General features: G+C 44.1%; 1 protein-coding gene across 2 annotated transcripts in view; it reads left to right on the top strand.

Moving 5' to 3' along the window:
- LOC143989042 (cysteine-rich venom protein tigrin-like) overlaps positions 1–18,350 on the top strand; it is a 55,911-nt gene that overhangs the window by 25,829 nt on the left and 11,732 nt on the right. For both annotated transcript variants that reach the window (XM_077489045.1, XM_077489044.1), the window contains exons 5-6: positions 6,546–6,694; positions 13,121–13,218. In XM_077489045.1, the coding sequence (XP_077345171.1) occupies positions 6,546–6,694; positions 13,121–13,218 (247 nt within the window). The remainder of the gene's footprint in view (positions 1–6,545; positions 6,695–13,120; positions 13,219–18,350) is intronic.

Below are 18,350 nucleotides of genomic sequence, written 5' to 3' on the forward strand. Positions count from 1 at the left end.
CAATTTGAGTGTAAAGAAAATGTTCCCCCTCAACTCTTCAAAAGTCTTTAGGAGAACATTCTCATATAACTGAATAAAGTCTCATACACACGATTGGACTTTGTACAATCTTTCCCATGGATTTTTGTACAAAGGGCGTCGACCGTGAACTTGTATTGCATACACACAGCAGGACTTTTTCAGCCAACTTTTACCAAATCACGTGGTTTTTCTGCTCTTTACCGCCACCTTTGGTCAACTTTTGTATTGTTGTCTGATATTTTGCACTGGTTCTGAGCATGCACGTTTGTACTTTGTACAAAAGTTCCATGGTTTTCTGTACACACGATCAGACTTTGCTCCATCGGACTTTTGTTGCCAGAAAGTTTGTCCGTTCGCATAGCCAACAAAAGACCAATGAAAACCGAAAAAGTTTGTCTGATGGAGCGTACACACGGTCGGATGTTGCTCCAAAACAACTAATTTGCATGTTTGTTGTCAAAAAGTCAGATCGTGTGTACGGGCCTTTAAGGCTCATACACACGATCGGACTTTTTGACAACAAACATGCAAAGTACAAACGGGCATGCCCAGAACCAATGCAAAAGATCAGACAACAATACAGAAGTTGACCAAAGGTGGCGGTAAAGAGCAGAAAAACCACATGATTTGGTGAAAGTTGGCTGAAAAAGTCCTGCTGTGTGTATGCAATACAAGTTCAGGGCCGACGCCCTTTGTACAAAAATCCAAGGGAAAGTTTGTACAAAGTCCTATCGTGTGTATGAGGCTTTAGAGTGATTACTACAGCTTTTTCCCATCTCTGAAAACCCCTGAGAGCCAGATGTTCAGGAAATACCCCATATTGGGGTGTATCTAATAGAATAAGAAAAACCCATAATTTTCTTAACCACTTACGGACCACCCACCGTCATTATACGTTGGTACTTTGAAGAGGGATATCATTGTTATGACAGCAGCTAGCTGTAGGCGGGCAGGATAAAGCATAGAATATTTTTGCCCGAGAAGTTGTGCCATCATCTGTCAGCCTCTCCACCTTGGGCCAATCCGAGAAAGTAGGTATTCTTTGATAAAGATGTGAGGCTTCTGAATAGTGGATAAGCACTCGGCTTACCTCTTTTTATATCTGGCAGCAGATGGGAAGTTGCCTATGCAGCTGCCGGAACACAACACTGCTGTGTGTAGTTAATACTACTACAGTCTATACACAGGGGCGGACTGACCATTCGACCACTCGGCCACTAGGGGGCCCCATCAAGGTTGCCAGCCTCAGTAAAACCAGGGACAGTATGTATGTTTTTTTTACATCTGTTTCTGAAATGTCCCTTACCGACATCCTTTTGGTCTAAAAATCCTGAGATTATAGCTGCCCCACCTCTCCAGTACCTGCTCAGCCAATAGAAACATGTCTGTGTATACTGTTTGTACATGTATGCAGGGCCCAGGACAAGGGGTGGGCAGGAGGGGCAGCTGCCCCTGGCGCAATGGTTTATTGCAAGGGTAGGAGGCACCCTGACCCCCAACCCAAGGGGAAAGGGAGGCACAGCTTGGCATCTTTGTCCTGGGCACTGGATAACCTTGTCCCACCACTGCCAGTATGTGTATACTGTGTGATTGTATACTGTGTGGCCTCATAATTTCTGATTGCCTGGGGGCCCCATAATCTCCTATTGCCCGGGGGCCCCATGAGTTGTCAGTCCACCACTGTCCATACAGCAACAGCACATCCTGCGAAACCACATAGTTCTGAAACGAAAATGGTTTGTTTTGGCCAGCTTGGGCCAGGCAAACTATTTAATGTAACATTAAACACAAGGTCTAATTTAAAGAAACCTGACTAAGGTTTCTTTTTATATCATACTTACCTGCTCTGTGGTTAGCTCAGATCCTCCTCTTCAGGTCCCTCACAGGCACTTCTGGCCCCTCTTTACTGCCGAGTGCCCCCACAGCAAGCAGCTTTCTATTAGACAAATGCAATTTGCTTTGTTTTAAATGTAAATTCGGACAAATTTTTGGTTATTCAGAGATTTGAATGTATCTGACTCTCTGAATGAAATAGTAACAAATTTAGTTGAAATTCTTTTAATTTTCTTTCATTTATCCACATATGCTTTAAGATAAAGCCTCCTGCCTTTAGAACCACTTTAATCCTTAATTTAGAGCCTTCTTGCCCTTTATCCCTTTAGCTATCATTTTACTGACGATTTATTCATTTATGTTTGTGTATTTATTTATTTTCTTGTTTATTTCTGTTTTTCTAACCAATAATATCAAAACTTTAATTAGACCCTTAGCATTAAAAGAAGCAAAACTGAAAAAAAAGCCTTTATTCCTTTACTAAATAACTTTGTAGTATGTTGTGCCAGAATCATAATTTTTTTGCCACTCCAAACAAAACCAATTATAGAATACAATATATAGGGGGTTATTTACGAAAGGCAAATCCACTTTGCACTGAAAGTGCACTTGGAAGTGTAGTCTCTCTAAATCTAAGGGGTAGATTTGAAATGAGTGGAAGCTCTGCTGATTTTATCATTCAATCATGTGCAAGCTAAAATGCTGCTTTTTATTCGCCTTGTACAGTATGTCCCCCTCGGATCTACAGCGACTTTACTTCCAAGTTCACTTTAAGTGCACTTTCAAGTGCACTTGCAGTGCAAAGTGGATTTTCTTTTAGTAAATAACCCCCATCGTGTTTCTTTTTCTAGTTACACTCTTTTTTAAACTACAGGCAGTCCCTGAGTTAAAAACATCCAGAAATCTCCAGGCAGCCATCTTGCTGCTCACTGCACGCTGCCACATACCGTATGGTGGACCTGTCAGGAATCCCACATCACTGCATGGCCAGTGAGCCCTTCCCTAATCTTTTCTAAATGTAACCACTTCAATACAGGGCACTTTCCCCCTTCCTGCCTAGACCAATTTTCAGCTTTCAGTGCTGTTGCACTTTGATGAGGTGGCACTGATGATGAGGCACTAATATGCAGCACTGATGGGCACTGATAGGCGGCACTGATAGGTGGCACTGAAATGCAGCACTGATGGGCACTGATAGGCGGCACTGAATATCACTGATAGGGGGCACTCATGGGCAATGAGAGATGGCTCTGATAGGCAGAACTGATGAGGAGGCACTAGCAGGCTTTACTGCTGGGCACTGATGTGCATCTAGAATGAGCACTGATTGGCACCTCTAAAGTTCATACCTGGTGGTCCTGGGTGGCATCCCTAGTGGCCCTGGGTGGGCATCCATGGTCAACATCCCTGGTGGCCATGGGTGGCATCCCTGGTGGTCCTGGGTGGGCATCAGATAATCAATCAGCACAGACACCTTCTCCTTTACTCGCATCTGTCAGACGCAACAGAGGGAAAGTCAATCCACAGGTCTTCCTTTTTACACCGTGATCAGCTGTGATTGGACACAGCAGATCACGTCAGAAAGAGCCTCCATCAGAGGCCATTTACCCAGATCAGAGATGCGGTGTGTCAGACTGACACACCACATAAACGATCGCTTCTCGACCCCACGTGAGTTATCCTGATCACGTCATATGACATCCGGTCAGGATAACAGAACCACTTTGCACACATCACACGGAGAAGTTCTGTGCTGGCCGTGTCCCTCGGACACAGCCAGTCACAGATCGCTGTAAACGGCCAATCACAGCGGCCGTTTACAGCACGATCGGCGTGTCCAATGAGAGATGATCTCATATATAAACATATGAGATCATCTCTCAGTGCCGCTCTCCCTCCTCACACAGACAACGTGTGAGGAAGGAGAGATGAACGGCTGCAGCGACCATAAGTTAAAAAAAAAGTAAAAAAAGTGCCATCCATCCCAGTGCCATCCTCCCCCAGTGCCATCCTTCCCCAGTGCCATCCACCCCAGTGCCATCCTCCCCCAGTGCCATCCGCCCCAGTGCCATCCTTCCCCAGTGCCATCCTCGCCCAGTGCCATCCTCCCCAGTGCCACCTGCCCCCAGTGCCACCTGTTAGTGCTATCTGTCCCCAGTGCCACCTGTTGTCAGTGCCATTTGTCCCCAGTGCCATCTGTCATCAGTGCCACGTATAAGTGTCATCTGTCATTAGTGCCACATGTCATCAGTGCCACATAGTGCCATCTGTCATCAGTGCCACATATTAGTGCCATCTGTCATCAGTGCCACATATTAGTGCCATTTTTCATCAGTGCCACCTGTCAGTGTCACGTGTCATCAATGCCACTTATCAGTGCCATCTGTCATCAGTGTCACGCGTCATCAGTGCCACGTATTAGTGCCATCTGTCATCATTGCCACATATTAGTGCCACATATTAGTGCCATCTGTCATCAGTGCCACGTATTAGTGCCACGTGTCATCAGTGCCACGTATAAGTGCCATCTGTCATCAGTGCCACGTATAAGTGCATCTGTTTTAGTGCCACGTGTTATCAGTGCCACCTATAAGTGTCAGTGCCACATATCAGTGCCATCTGTCATCAGTGTCACGTGCCATTGTCCTGGTGCTCCAGGGCCTTCAAAAGTGTAATAGGTAGTCAACAAGTTAGATGTGTAATTTATGCTCTTAGAACACGTGATGGCGCTACCTGGATGTTGGGCCTCTCTATGTGGACAGGCTGTGAAAAAGTCCCACACATGTGGTATTGTAATACTCAGGAGGCGTAGCAGAATTTTTTTTGGGGGTGTCATTTGTGGTATACACATGCCATGTGAGAGAAATAACCTATTACAATGACAATTTTGTGGGGAAAAAAATAAAAATCTTAATATTGCAAAGAATTGTGGTAAAAAAATTACAACATCAAAAAGCTCACTGTGCCTCTTACTAAATACCTTGGGATGTCTACTTTCCAAAAAGGGGTCATTTGGGGGGTATTTGTACTTTCCTGACTTGTAGACTCTCTAACTTTCACAAAGACCAAATAATATCTACTAATTTGGGTTATTTTTACCAAAGATATGTAGCAGTATAAATTGTGGCCAAAATTTATGAAGAAAAATTAATAATTTGCATAATTATGTCACAGAAACAAAGAAATATGCGTTTTTTTCAAACTTTTCAGTCTTTTTTCATTTATAGCACAAAAAATAAAAACCCCAGAGGTGATCGAATACCACCAAAAGAAAGCTCTATTTGTAAGAAAAAAAGGACAAAAAATTAATTTGGGTACAGTGTTGCATGACTGAGTAATTGTCATTCAAAGTGTGAGAGCACCGAAAGCTGAAAATTGGTCTGGGCAGGAGGGGTGTTTAAGTGCCCAGTAGGCAAGTGGTTAAAGTCTCTTTAAAAAAATTAAATAAATTAACAAACATGTTAAACTTACCTGCTCCGTGCAGCCGTTTTGCACAGAGCACTCCCGGGTCTCCTCTTCTCGGGTCCCTGGCCGACGCTCTTCGCTCCTACTGAGTGCCTCCAGAGCACTTGAGCAGGCTCGTTCCTGAGCTGTGACTCTGTGTGTCCAATCACACACAGAACTGTGGCTCAGCTTTGCCCCCTCTCTCTCCCGATTGGCACAGTGGCTGTGATTGACAGTAGCGGGAGGCAATATCTCCCGCTGCTGTCTCAGCCAATGAGGAGGCAAATTCCCCAGAGAGCCGAGGCACTCGTGCACATCACTGGATCGAGATGGGGCTCAGGTGAGTATTTGAGAGGGGGGGGGGCACAGAGACGTTTTTTTTGCCTTCATGCATAGAATGACTGACCTTGAGCCTTTAGAACCACTTCAACCACTTCACGTCTGCCCCATAGCAGTTTTACAGCTAGAGGGCGTCTTTCCTATTCAGAGTCACACATACTGTACAGGTTCACTTAAAAAAATGTGAATATCATCAAAAAGTTTATTTATTTCAGTAATTAAATTCAAAAAGTAAAACATATATTTTCTTTTAATTTTGATGATTATGGCCTACAGCTAGTAAAAACCCCAAATTCTGTAACTCAGAAAATTTGAATATTACATAGGACCAACACAAAAAATAATTTTTAATACAGATATGTTGCCTTTCTGAAAAGTATGTCCATGTACAGTATAGTATGCGCTCACTAATTGGTCAGGGTTCCTTTTGCATGAATTACTGCATTAATACGGCGTGAAATGGAAGCGATCAGCCTGTGGCACTGCTGAGGTGTTATGGTGGAAACCCCGATCTCTCTAATAGTGGCCTTCAGCTTTTCTGCATTGTTTGGTCTGGTATCTCTCATCTTCCTCTTAACAATATCCCACAGATTCTCTATGGGGTTTAGGTCAGGCAAGTTTGCTAACCAATCAAGCACAGTGATACCATGATTATTAAACCAGGTATTGGTACGTTTGGCAGTGTGGGCAGGTGCCAAGTCCTGCTGGAAAATAAAATCAGCATCTCCATAAAGCTGGTCAACAGGGGCTTGAGCGGAATTACGTCGGAAAAAGCATCCAAGATTTTTCAGACGGAAATTTCGCTCGTGTGCACGGGGGCATAAGAACTGCAGTGGTTAAGCAGGGAAAGGGAAATATATAATAATGTTTACCAATATTAACTATCTCTTTTTTTCCAATGTGTACAGGTGGCGTAGATTGTGGAGAAAATCTTTTCTTTGCCAATTTTCCTGCCTCATGGACCCAAGCTATTGAGACTTTTTGTAATGAGTCTAAAAATTTTGTATATGGCAAGGGACCCAACCCATCAGATGCTATAACAGGACATTATACACAGGTATGCTTTATTTTAAAATGTGTCTGTTGAATTTTATAACAATGCCTTATTACAACCATATATTAAGTTTGTGTAACACAATAAAAAATTAGCAAAATGTGCTGCTTGGGGAGGGGGTTAGTTCAGGAAAGGAGGACTAATGGAGCAAGGGCTGGAAATGGGCTTAAACATTTGACAAAATATGCAAAACCACTATGACATGTTTGCTACAGAACCAAACGTTAAATATTACCACATCAGGAGTTCCACGAAAAACAGCTGCACAAGTTATGAAAAAAGGTCAAATATACACTATATTGCCAAAAGTATTGAGACCCTTTATCATAAGTCTTTTTTTGAAAAGGTTCTTACTGGATTTCTTAATGTGAACCATTCGTGGGCAGATGTAAAGTACTGTGCAGACGTTTTAGAGAGGTGTGAAGAAATGCTGTAAAGTACGAATGCTTTAAAAAATATATATTTTAATTTTATTTTTTCAATGTATAAAATGCAAAGTGAGTGGACAGAAGAAAAATCTAAATCAAATCAATATTTGGTGTGACTACCCCTTAGCTTCAAACCAGCATCAATTCTTACTAAGGATGAGCCGAACACCCCCCTGTTCGGTTCGCACCAGAACCTGCGAACAGACCTAAACTTTGTGTGAACTTTAGAATCCTATTAAAGTCTATGAGACTCGAGCATTCAATCAGAGGGGGGCGGGGTCACCCACACGTCATTGGGGAACCCCGGCTTCCCTCACTAGCGTCAGAGGGGGCGGGGTCAGGTGACGGGTGGCCCGCCCTCCTAATATAAGAAACGTCAGGCGCCGACATCCTGCAGTGTCTCCGACAGTGGAGACAGAAGATGGATGCATGGATGGACTTGCACTGGATCAGATCAGCCATCGCTGGACCCCGGAGAGATGATCATCCGTCGCTTGATAGCAAGAGTGGATTACCACCGCTGGAATCTTTTTTTTTTTTTTTTTAATAAAGACATTTTTCAAAAGTGTGTTTGCCTTATTTAACAATTTTTTACACTTTCTTTGTGAAATGGTAGGGGTACCCCCTTACCATTTCAAACAGGGGGGGCAGGATCTGTGGGTCCCCTTGTTAAAGGGGGCTTCCAGATTCTGATAAGCCCCTGCCCGCAGACCCCCACAACCACCAGCCAGGGTTGTGGGGATGAGGCCCTTGTCCCCATCAACATGGGGACATGGTGCTTTGAGGGGTCACAGACCCCCAAAGCATCCTCCCAATGTTGAGGGCATGTGGCCTGGTACGGTTCAGGAGGGGGCGCTCTCTCGTGCCCCCTCTTTTCCTGCGGCCTGCCAGGTTGCGTGCTCGGATAAAGGGTCTGGTATGGATTTTTAGGGGGACCTCCATGTCAATTTTTTTTTAATTTGACACAGGGTTCTCCTTAATATCCATACCAGACCTAAAGGGCCTGGTAATTGATTAAAAAAAAAAGCGTGGGGGTTCCCCCAAATTCAATGACTTTCAATGAGTGTTCTCTGTATTTCGGGAGCCGACAATTCATTATAGCCGCGAGTGATTTTAAAAGACTTTTTTTCCTGCAGAAATGACACTTTGTGCAGGGACAGTTCTAAGCACGGGAAACATGCGCCCCATTCACAGGCATACTATAGACACCCCCCAGGTACGAAATTTAAAGGAATATTACACTTTTATTGTTTCACTTTAATCATTATTAAAATCACTGCTCCCGAAAAAACGGCTGTTTTTAAAACTTTTTTTTGCATTGATCCATGTCCCCTGGGGCAGGACCCAGGTCCCCAAACACTTTTTAGGACAGTAACTTGCATATTAGCCTTTAGAATTAGCACTTTAGATTTCTCCCATAGACTTGTACAGGGTGTTCCCGGCTTTTCGAATTTGCCGCAAACACCCCAAATTGTTCACTGTTCGCCGAACAGGCAAACAGGCAATGTTTGAGTCGAACATGAGTTTGGCTCAAACTGGAAGCTCATCCCTAATTCTTACAATTGCACACTTTGTACACCTGCGCAAAGTCAGGGATTCTGGAGGGTTAGAGCCAGGTGTATGATTAACCTAATTATACCAAGCAAGTGCTAACGATCATGAATTTCATACGTAGATTGAAACACAGTCATTAACTGAAATGGAAACAGTTGCGTAGGAGGATTAGAACTGGGTGAGGAACAGCCAAACTCTGCTACTGCTATTTTCATTTCTCATGTCATACATCATGGTAAGACTGAGCATAGCAACAAGACACAAGGCAGTTATATTGCATCAACAAGGTCTCGCTGACGCAAAAATTTCAAAACAGATTGGGGTTTCAAAATGAGCTTTTCAAGCTATTCTGAAGAAGCACATAGAAACGGGCGACGTTGAGGACCATAGACGCAGTGGTCGGCAAAGGAAACGTAATGCAGCATATGAAAGACACATCATGCTTACTTCCCTTCAACATTGGAAGACTTCATGCTGTATCATCAACACAGAACTAGTGGAAACCATTGGGACCCGGGTACACCCATCTATTGTCCAAAGAAGTCTGGCCAGAAGTGGTTCTCATGGAAGAATTGTGGCAAAATGCCATACCGCTGATGTGGAAATGAGGCTAAGTGACTCAACTCTGCATGAAAACAAAGGAACCAGGGTGCAGAAAAATGGCAGCAGGTGCTCTGGACTGATGAGTAAAATAAAAATATTTGGCTGTAAAAGTAGGAAAGTTGTTAGGGAGGGGCTGAAGAGGGGTACAATAATGACTGTCTGCAGGTAACAGGGCATTGTGGAGGTTCCCTGCAAGTTTGGGGCTGCATATCTGTAAATAGAGTTGCAGATTTGGTCAGGATCAATGGTGTCTTCAATGCTGAGAAATACAGGCTAATACTTATCCATCATGCCATACCATCAGGGAGGCGTATGATTGGCCCCAAGTGTATTCTGCAGCAGGACAACAACCCCAAACATTCAGACAGTGTGATTAGTACCTAGTTTCAGTGTAAAAAAGAACGAGGAGTCCTGGAAGTAATGGTTTGGTCCCCAAAAACCCCCGAACTCAACATCATGGAGTCTGTCTGGGATAACATGAAGAGACAAAAGGATTTGAGGCAGTCTACATCTACAGAAGATCTGTGGTTAGTCCAAACAACTTACCTGCTGAATTCCTTCAAAAACTGTGTACATGTGTACCTAGAAGTATTGATGCTGGTTTGAAGATAAAGGGTGGTCATACCAAATATATTAATTTGATTTGGTTTTCTCTGCTGTTCATTTACTTTTCATTTTGTTAATGGACAAAAATAAACTATCAACACTTCTATTTCTGAAAGTACAGAAAACCTTGAATTGCAAGCATACTTGTAATCCAAAGCACTTGTATATCAAAGCTAATTTTCCCATAAGAAATAATGGAAACTCAGATGATTCGTTCCACAACCATTTATTCATAAGTTCTTCAGTTAATAGTCCATATAAAATTATAAAGATTATAGCAATGTGATAAGTTGTGTAACCATAAAAAGTCCCCCACAAGGGGATTAGAAGCAAAATCCAGCAGGAGCTACAGAGTATTAAAGGGAAGAGAGGAAGGGAAGAGAGGCCCTTCTAAGTGTAGCAATATGGATCTTACCGCTGTATGTCTGCAATCGTGACTAGGAAGACTACCCTGCAGTAGAGTGATCTGAAAGCGAGGCTTGAAGCGCTCGTGGAGTGCAGCATGGAAGGGATGGCGTTGATGGCGGTGCGGAGAACTGTCTATGTGGACAGCTTTACCCTTTATGCCTGCATACTTAGATGCGTCTGTTTTATTTATCAACCATGTGAGTTGCTAAATGTTGTACCTTCATTAAATGTAACTGTACTGTTACACTTAGAGGCGTCTCTGTTCTCTTTTATACTCAGTTGTGATATGACAGTACTTGTATATCAAGACGTCGCTTGTTTATCAAGTCCAAGGTTTTACTGCATTCTTCATTTAAAGCATTTCAGTAGTATAGGCCTGAAAAGGGTACTTTACAATGTTTTCTTTACTTTGAAAAAAACTTTGAAAAAAACGCTGACATATAGAGTGCATACCATAATCAGATGGTCTCTTCTAATGCCCTGCACACATGATTGGACTTTCCGACAACAAAACCGTGGATTTTTTTTCAAAGATTGTTGGCTCAAACTTGTCTTGCATACACATGGTCACACAAATGTTGGCCAACAATTACGAACGTAGTGACGTACAAGACGTACGGCGAGCCGATAAAAAGTTCAATAGTCATGCTCCACCCTTTGGGCTTCTTCTCCTAATGTTGTGTTTGATGAGCCTTGATTCTGAGCATGCCTGGACTTTTGTGTGACGGACGCGTGTAAACACGATCGGAAAGTCCGACAAAAAAAATTTGTTGGTGGAAAATTTGAGAACCTGCTAGCCAACATTTGTTGGTGGAAAGTCAGACAACAAATGTTCGATGGAGCATACACAAGGTCGGACTTTCCACCAACAAGCTCATATCCAACGTTTGTTGTTGGAAAATCTGATTGTGGGTACGGGGCATAAGACTGTAAACAGAACTGTTTTGCTGCCACTTGGTGTTCACCATAATATGTCACATTTAGATGTGGGGAATGGGTTGAAGAAAAGGTTTGACATTAAATAAGCACTTCCACAGCCTATGTGCAGGGATAAAGTGCAAATAAGTAGAATATTTTACCAAAGTAAAAGTATAGCTAAAGCCAAAACTTTTTTTGGTTTTGATAGAGTTGTAACCTCTGTCAGGTTATCACACCAAAGAAAAAGATTGCTGCACACTCAGAAGAAAATTCAAATGTTGATAATTTTATTTATCTGGACAACATCAACAGAGAATCTTCACCTTGGACTTTCTCCTCCACTGAGGCATTTCACCCTCAAGGTTTGGTTTAATCTCTAAAATTCAGCCCAATTTTGTTGGTGAAACTTGTAAGCAGAGGAGGAGGACCTAAGTTGAAACTCTCTGTTTATGTTGCCTAGATCAGTTTATGTTGCCTAGATCAGTTTATGTTGCCTAGATCATAAGCTTTTTTAAATCAAGGCATCGTTTAGAATTGCACATCTCAGGGCATAACAGTCTGAAGACTTGTTCAACTGAGAAGGCACAATTTCTTTTGCTTATTCCCATGTGTTGTGTTTTTCAGTGGGGTGCCATTTGCACGTGAAATAGGCAAAAAAGGCATGCATTTAAAATCACAGACGCAAATGCATGTGCATTTGCTAGATGCATGGGAAATTATTAAGAAATAATTGCATAAGCTCCTGCACCTCACCTGATGTTAACAAACCCTAAAATGTAGTTTGCGAGGCAGAGTTTAGTGGTCCGTATGTTGTGATGCAGAGGTTCATTGTATCTGTAGAAGTCAGTGAGCAGTATGTAATGGCAGGATAGGGCAGTGTGCAGTGGTAGGGAGGTCAGTGAGCAGTATGCAGTGTCAATCAGTCAGCAATATCTAGTGTCAGCCAGTGGACACATCAAATTCCTAGTGGAGAAGCCTTTCTGCATCAGCCACTTACCGTACCGTTGGGGATGAAGGGAGACTTGCAGGGCTGCTATCTCTGGTTCTCTTTCATCTTCAGGTGCTAGATCAGCCATAGCAACCACCTGTGTGAGGAGGAATGAAGGTGACCGCACCCCTAATCCCATCCACCACCTCCAGCTGCCTGGGGAGAAGTAGGAAGAGGAGAAGTCCATTATAAACTCTGGGGAGAGGAGTGGAGAGTGTCACAGACAGCCTCGGCCCCCCCCCCCCCCACTAACCTCTACCGCCATACTGCCTGAGGAGGCAAGTGATGGCAACCAAGGTCACTGTGTGGGCTCCCGACATTCTCCTTTGCAGCCAATAACATTATTGGTTGGTATGATGTAGGCAAGCAGCCCAGCACAGGGTCAGGGCTTATATTTTCATCCTGTGGCTCTGTGTAATAATAAGAATGGACACAGTGGTGTAGGAGGATTCTAAAGTATGGTTTGCCATGCAGAGTGTCCAAACCATAGCATAACAATTATAGAAACAGTCAGTGCTTATGAAACCCGGACAAGTGGCAACCATAGCTTGCGCTTCCCATTCCATTTAATAGACAATGAACCCTTTGAAACAAAACATTAGGTCTGCATGTATAATTTTATAGAGGCTAACAGCCATGGTTTCCTCCATAGATACAGTGGAGGCAAACCTGTAGCCACCTTAGGACAGGAAGTGTGTTATTCAAAAGATTTCCAGATAAAGGAAAAAAAGAATACTAACAAAACCACAACATCTAGAGACTGCTATATCGTTTAGACATTGTTGTTTTTGGGTTTAGATACACTTTAAATGTTGTTGCAGTTTTGGACTTGATGAAGATAAACTGCATTTTTTTTTTATGGTTATACCTGTCTATTTCCCACCTAACTGTATAAATATAATAAACCATGATTTCCAATTTCAGCTTGTGTGGGCCAGTTCCTTTATGGTGGGGTGTGATGTCGCTTATTGCCCAAGCCGAACTGACTTTCAATTCATTTACGTTGCCCGTATGTGCCCACCGTAAGTACTAATAACTTATGTAAATGAATGACTTTTTATTTTAAATTGTATTTTAAATATATAGGTCAAGCCACAAGTGAGATCTGAGAACCATTGGTGATAAAATTGTAGCACTAACCCCCGAAGGAGCTGCTGTATTTATTTGGGCTTACCGTTACCTCCTTGTTTTTGCTTCTCCGTCTAGGGATTCCCGTGGTAGATGGCCCAAAGGAACGTGGAAACTGACACTGAATCTTCTTTTGAGTTATTTATTTAGAACAGAAACAGAGTCTTTCAATAAGGTTAGAGGGTTAGGAGTGAGTTCAGGTACTTGTATTGCAAAAAATTGAAGTCTTTTATAAGAAATCCAGAGAATAGCAACCGTTTCACAGCTGGATTTAAAGCGGGAGTCTGACGGGAGTTCCACCGTTTTTTTTTTTTTTTAAAGCCAGCAGCTACAAATACTGCAGCTGCTGACTTTTAAAATAAGGACACTTACCCGCCCAGCGCGCCCGCGATGTCTGCACCCGAAGCCGATCTCTCGATTGTCTCTCGGGTGCTGCCGCCGCCATCTTGGTTATGGGAATCAGGAAGTGGAGCCTTTCGGCTTAATTTCCTGGTTCCCTACTGCGCATGCGCAAGTCGCGCTGCGCAATAAGGATGGTCCCCGCTGTCTCTGGGATCCATGTGTTTCCCAGCAGGCAGCGGGGGACTTTCGGAAAGGGGCGTAGATTCTGTGGAAAGGGGCGTTCCTTTCTGCAGAATCTATGCCGGAAGGGGGTGCAGATACCTGTACTGTACAGGTACCTGCACCCCCCTCCCCCCTGAAAGGTGCCAATTGTGGCGCCGGAGGGGGGGGGAGGATTCCAATGAGCGGAAGGTCCACTTTAGGGTGGACCTCCGCTTTAACATCCTCCGGATAGACCTCCTCTCACTAGGCCTAGCAGCCGGTAGGGTGCTCGGTAAAGTCTCTGCCACAGACTTATGATGTACACTTGAGCATTACTGAGGGACATAGATAAATTTAAAGAGCTATCATACGGTACCAGGTTCTCTCAGTCGATCCGGCGATACCGTATGATTGTTAATCCAGGTTGCGTCCTTCAACTAAGCCTCCAGGCTCCTTCAGACAAGCCAGCCTTGCGCACTGCCTTCTCCTGAAGAGTCCTCCCCTGGGGTTCTCCAGTTGCTGGGCCTCTCTCTTCAGATGAGACGGCACCGGACCACCCTTGGATTAATAGGCCCCGAAATCCATTCAGGCCTGTGCTTTCAGTTGCGTCGCCTCGCGCCAGCCGGCCCTGAGACTCATGATTCCGCACCCCAGGCCAGGAGGGCCATAGGGCTGGGTCAGGAATACCACCAGAACCGAACAGACAGAAAATAATCTGCGGAACCCCCGAAACCACGTGGCGTCCGTACCTTAAATAAAAACCCAGAATGCACAGCAGGAGAACACTCCCACTGGGCTGGTTCAGAGGGAACAGTGGCATTCAATACACCCAGCTAGACTGCGTTTATACCCTTGCCGGCGGTGGCAGCGACACCTGCGGTCAAGGAGAATCCAGTGCAACCCAGCTGGACTGGTACTGAAATCAGAAATGTAGAGAAATAGCCCCAAAACCCAACTGTTGTTTCAGGCAAATTAACTTTCCAAAAAAACATAGCGCCTGCTCGTCAGGAGCCAGCGCTACAAGAGCCTATATAACGCAATTGCCTTTATTAAAATGACACTTAGAATTCAGGAACATTTATTCAATTAAAGTGTAATTGTATCTCTTTTGCAAGATTTCAAAAGGATTACTCATTGATATCTTGATATCATTGCTGATTGATATCTTGAAATTAGATTTCCATCATTTGTTTCATATTTTTAAAGATGTATCTACTGACAATAAATACTGACAATCCTTTGTGGGTACTTGATGGACCGTGAATTTTTCTTCTACTTCTGTAGCTGGGTGTGATGCAGGCTGCATGTGCCTCTCTCCCTTCACTTCCCTCTCCACACTGTCACTGTGATGCAGCAGCTGCCTCTCATCCTTAGCTTCCCTGCTTTGTGAACAGAGCTGGCCCTGTGTGAAATCCCTACACATGTTCCTGACCCCTTCTTCCTGGCAGTGAGCTTGAGCCAAACCAGAAAGCAAGACAGCTTGGAGCATCAGAGAAGGGATTTTCTGTGCGACGGAGGATTATGGGATATGTAGTCCTTAAAGGGGAGCTGTGCAATACAAGTAAAGAGGTTTAGGACCGCAATTCCCTGCATACAGAGCAGAAGAAATACAGCATTAACAGAGCTCAAGAGAGAGAACAGCACAGGCAGCAAACAGATGCAGATCTGCTGCTGCGGTCTGCATTGGACACTGGGCAGACAGTGTTGGGAAACCAGTGTGTGCGGACTTGTGCTGTGCTTGCGTATTCCCTAGGACAGAGTCTGTGGGTATCAGAATGAAAGACTGGGAAACAGAGACTTGCTGTGCCTTGAAATCCTAGCTGGGGAGACCTGTTATGTGCTACCACATCATAGAGGACCCGATCGTGATGACTGAGACTTCTGGGAACACTGATTGCCAAGCGTACTGGGCCTAATCTTTTGTATACCGGGAGTAGTGAACTGAACTATTGAGCTTAACCCCTTGCTGCCCACAGTTAATGCCTGTTGAGACTGCCCCTTACTTAGTAGCCCTTCAGCCATCCCATGCATGCAGTCTTTAAGTGACAGCTACACGTGCACCACCTACAGATGGGCCCCAAAAAAAGCCAGCCAACACTGACAATTAAGCGCCTAGTGCTTTAGACACCACCAGGGTTAACCCTTTGCCAGCAGCACATGCACCCCCTATTGGGGCTGTATGTATAGAGTACTTTCAGGAACATTGAGTAGTTACTGCTTAGAATTAGTGAGTTTTTTTAGATTGATGCTATTCTTACTGATATTGTACAGATGTAGTGGAGCCTTATGGGGGTGTAGGTCAATGGCTGTAGGTGAGGCTAATATTCCCATTGGTTACCCTAATGAATTCTGTTGTCCTGTTTATGTGTTCTATGCATTGGTTGAACCCTACAGATAGGGTTCCTACCTGTACGGGATTCACTCGGAAAGTCCAGTTTTTGAGTCATGTGTCCGATTTTCAGCCTGCTTGAAACCCAGACACATACAGACTGGATGGTGGCTTCATCTATGCACGCTTTTGGGAGAGTTTGTTTATACCAGCCAGAGCAGAACCCACCCCTATCACCACCCCGCTCTCGCGATCTCGATCTGCTGCTGTTTGAATTTCCGGGATTGTGGGTAACTGCTGAGCATGGAATGCCAGCGGATATGTGTCCGCCTTGGTGAAGTGTCCATTCCATCTCCGACTGTCATACAATGCAGCTGTCAGAGAATGAGTTCCTGCAGAGTGCAGACAATGATGTAGCGGCGAGGGGACATTGTACAGGCTCTTGCCGCTACAAGTGCCCTGTACACCAGAGTTAAGAAAGAGCTATAAATTATATTGCTATAAATTAAAGAGGAAGTAAACCCTCTCTAAAAAAATAAAATAAAACACCCCGCAAGACAAAGGCATAATGAGCTAGTATGCATAGCATACTAGCACATTATTAATTACTTACCTCAGATTGAAGCCCCTGCAACAGTCCTCGGTCACCTCCTCCGTCGTCGCCATGATACCCGGAGTGACTTCCGTGTATCGCAGCTCTGGCGCTGTGACTGGCCAGAGCCGTGATGACATCACTCCCGTCAGTGATGGCACAATCCCATTCATAAAATGGCATGCTCAGTGCACCTGTGCCGTTGTCTACAGCATGCATGCGTCGTAGATATCGGTGCCGTCTTTCTTGCAAATATCTCCTTAACCGTGTAAGGAGATTTTTCTTTCACCCACAGGTAAGCCTTAATTTAGGTTTACCTGTAGGTCAAAGTGGTCTGTAAGGGTTTACAACCACTTTAATTTACAGTTTAGTGAGTCAAATAAGTATTTGATCCCCAAGCAAAACATGACTTAGTACTTGATGGAGAAACCCTTGTTGGCAAGCACAGAGGTAAGATGTTTCTTGTAGTTGGCGACCAGGTTTGCAATCTCAGGAGGGATTTTGGTCCATTCTTCTTTACAGATAATCTCTAAATCCTCAAGGTTTCTTAGCTGTCTCCATAAATTTTCTATAAATTTAAGGTCTGGCCCCACCCATTTGCCCCTCAATGCGGTAAAGTCAGCTTGTACCTTTAGCAGAGAAACAGCCCCAAAGCATCATGTTTTCACCTCCGTGCTTGACTGTAAGAATGGTGTTCTTTGGGGCATAGTCAGCATTTTTCTTCCTCCAAATACGGTGAGTAGAGGTAGTGCCAAAGAGATCAATTTTGGTCTCATCTGACCACAGCACTCTCTCCCAATCCTTCTCTGAATCATTTATGCCACGTACACATGATCAGAATTTTGGTCGGAAAAAGCTCTGATGGTTTTCCCGACGGAATTCCGACGGGATTTCCCTCAAGCTGTCTTGCGTACACACGGTCACACCAAATTCCGACCGTCAAGAACGTGGTGACGTACAACACGTACGACGGGACTAGAAAAAGGAAGTTCAATAGCCAGTAGCCAATAGCTTCCGTCTCATAGTTAAATCTGAGCATGCGTGAGTTTTTGCGCGTCGGAATTGCATACACACGAACGGATTTTCGGATATGAACTTTTTCCAACCAAAAAATTGAGAACGTGCTCACAATCTTTTGTTGGCTGAAATTCGGCCAGCAAAAGTCCGATGGAGCATACACATGATCACATTTTCCGACCAAAAGCTCTCATTGGTATTTTGCTGGCCGAATTTCTGATCTTGTGTACGCGGCATTAGATGTTCATTGGCATGACTGTACTTATGTCTTATTGAGGAGGGGGACTTGCTGTGTTTGGAAGAAGAAGAATGCAGACTATGACCCTAAGAACACCATCCCTACCATCAAGTACAGAGGTGGAAACATTATGCTTTGTGACTGTTTCTCTGCTAAAGGTACAAACCGACTTTGCCGCATTGAGGGGCCAATGGATGGGTCCATGTATTGTAAAATCTTGGATGAGAACCTTCTTCTCTCAGCCAGAAGATGGGTCGTGGATGGGTCTTTCAGCATGACATTGACCCAAAACTTACCACCAAGGCAA

The sequence above is a fragment of the Lithobates pipiens genome, unplaced genomic scaffold (assembly GCF_037356315.1).
Source record: "Lithobates pipiens isolate NorthernLeopardFrog02 unplaced genomic scaffold, aLitPip1_a1.2 Scaffold_18, whole genome shotgun sequence".
Lineage (NCBI taxonomy): Eukaryota > Metazoa > Chordata > Amphibia > Anura > Ranidae > Lithobates > Lithobates pipiens.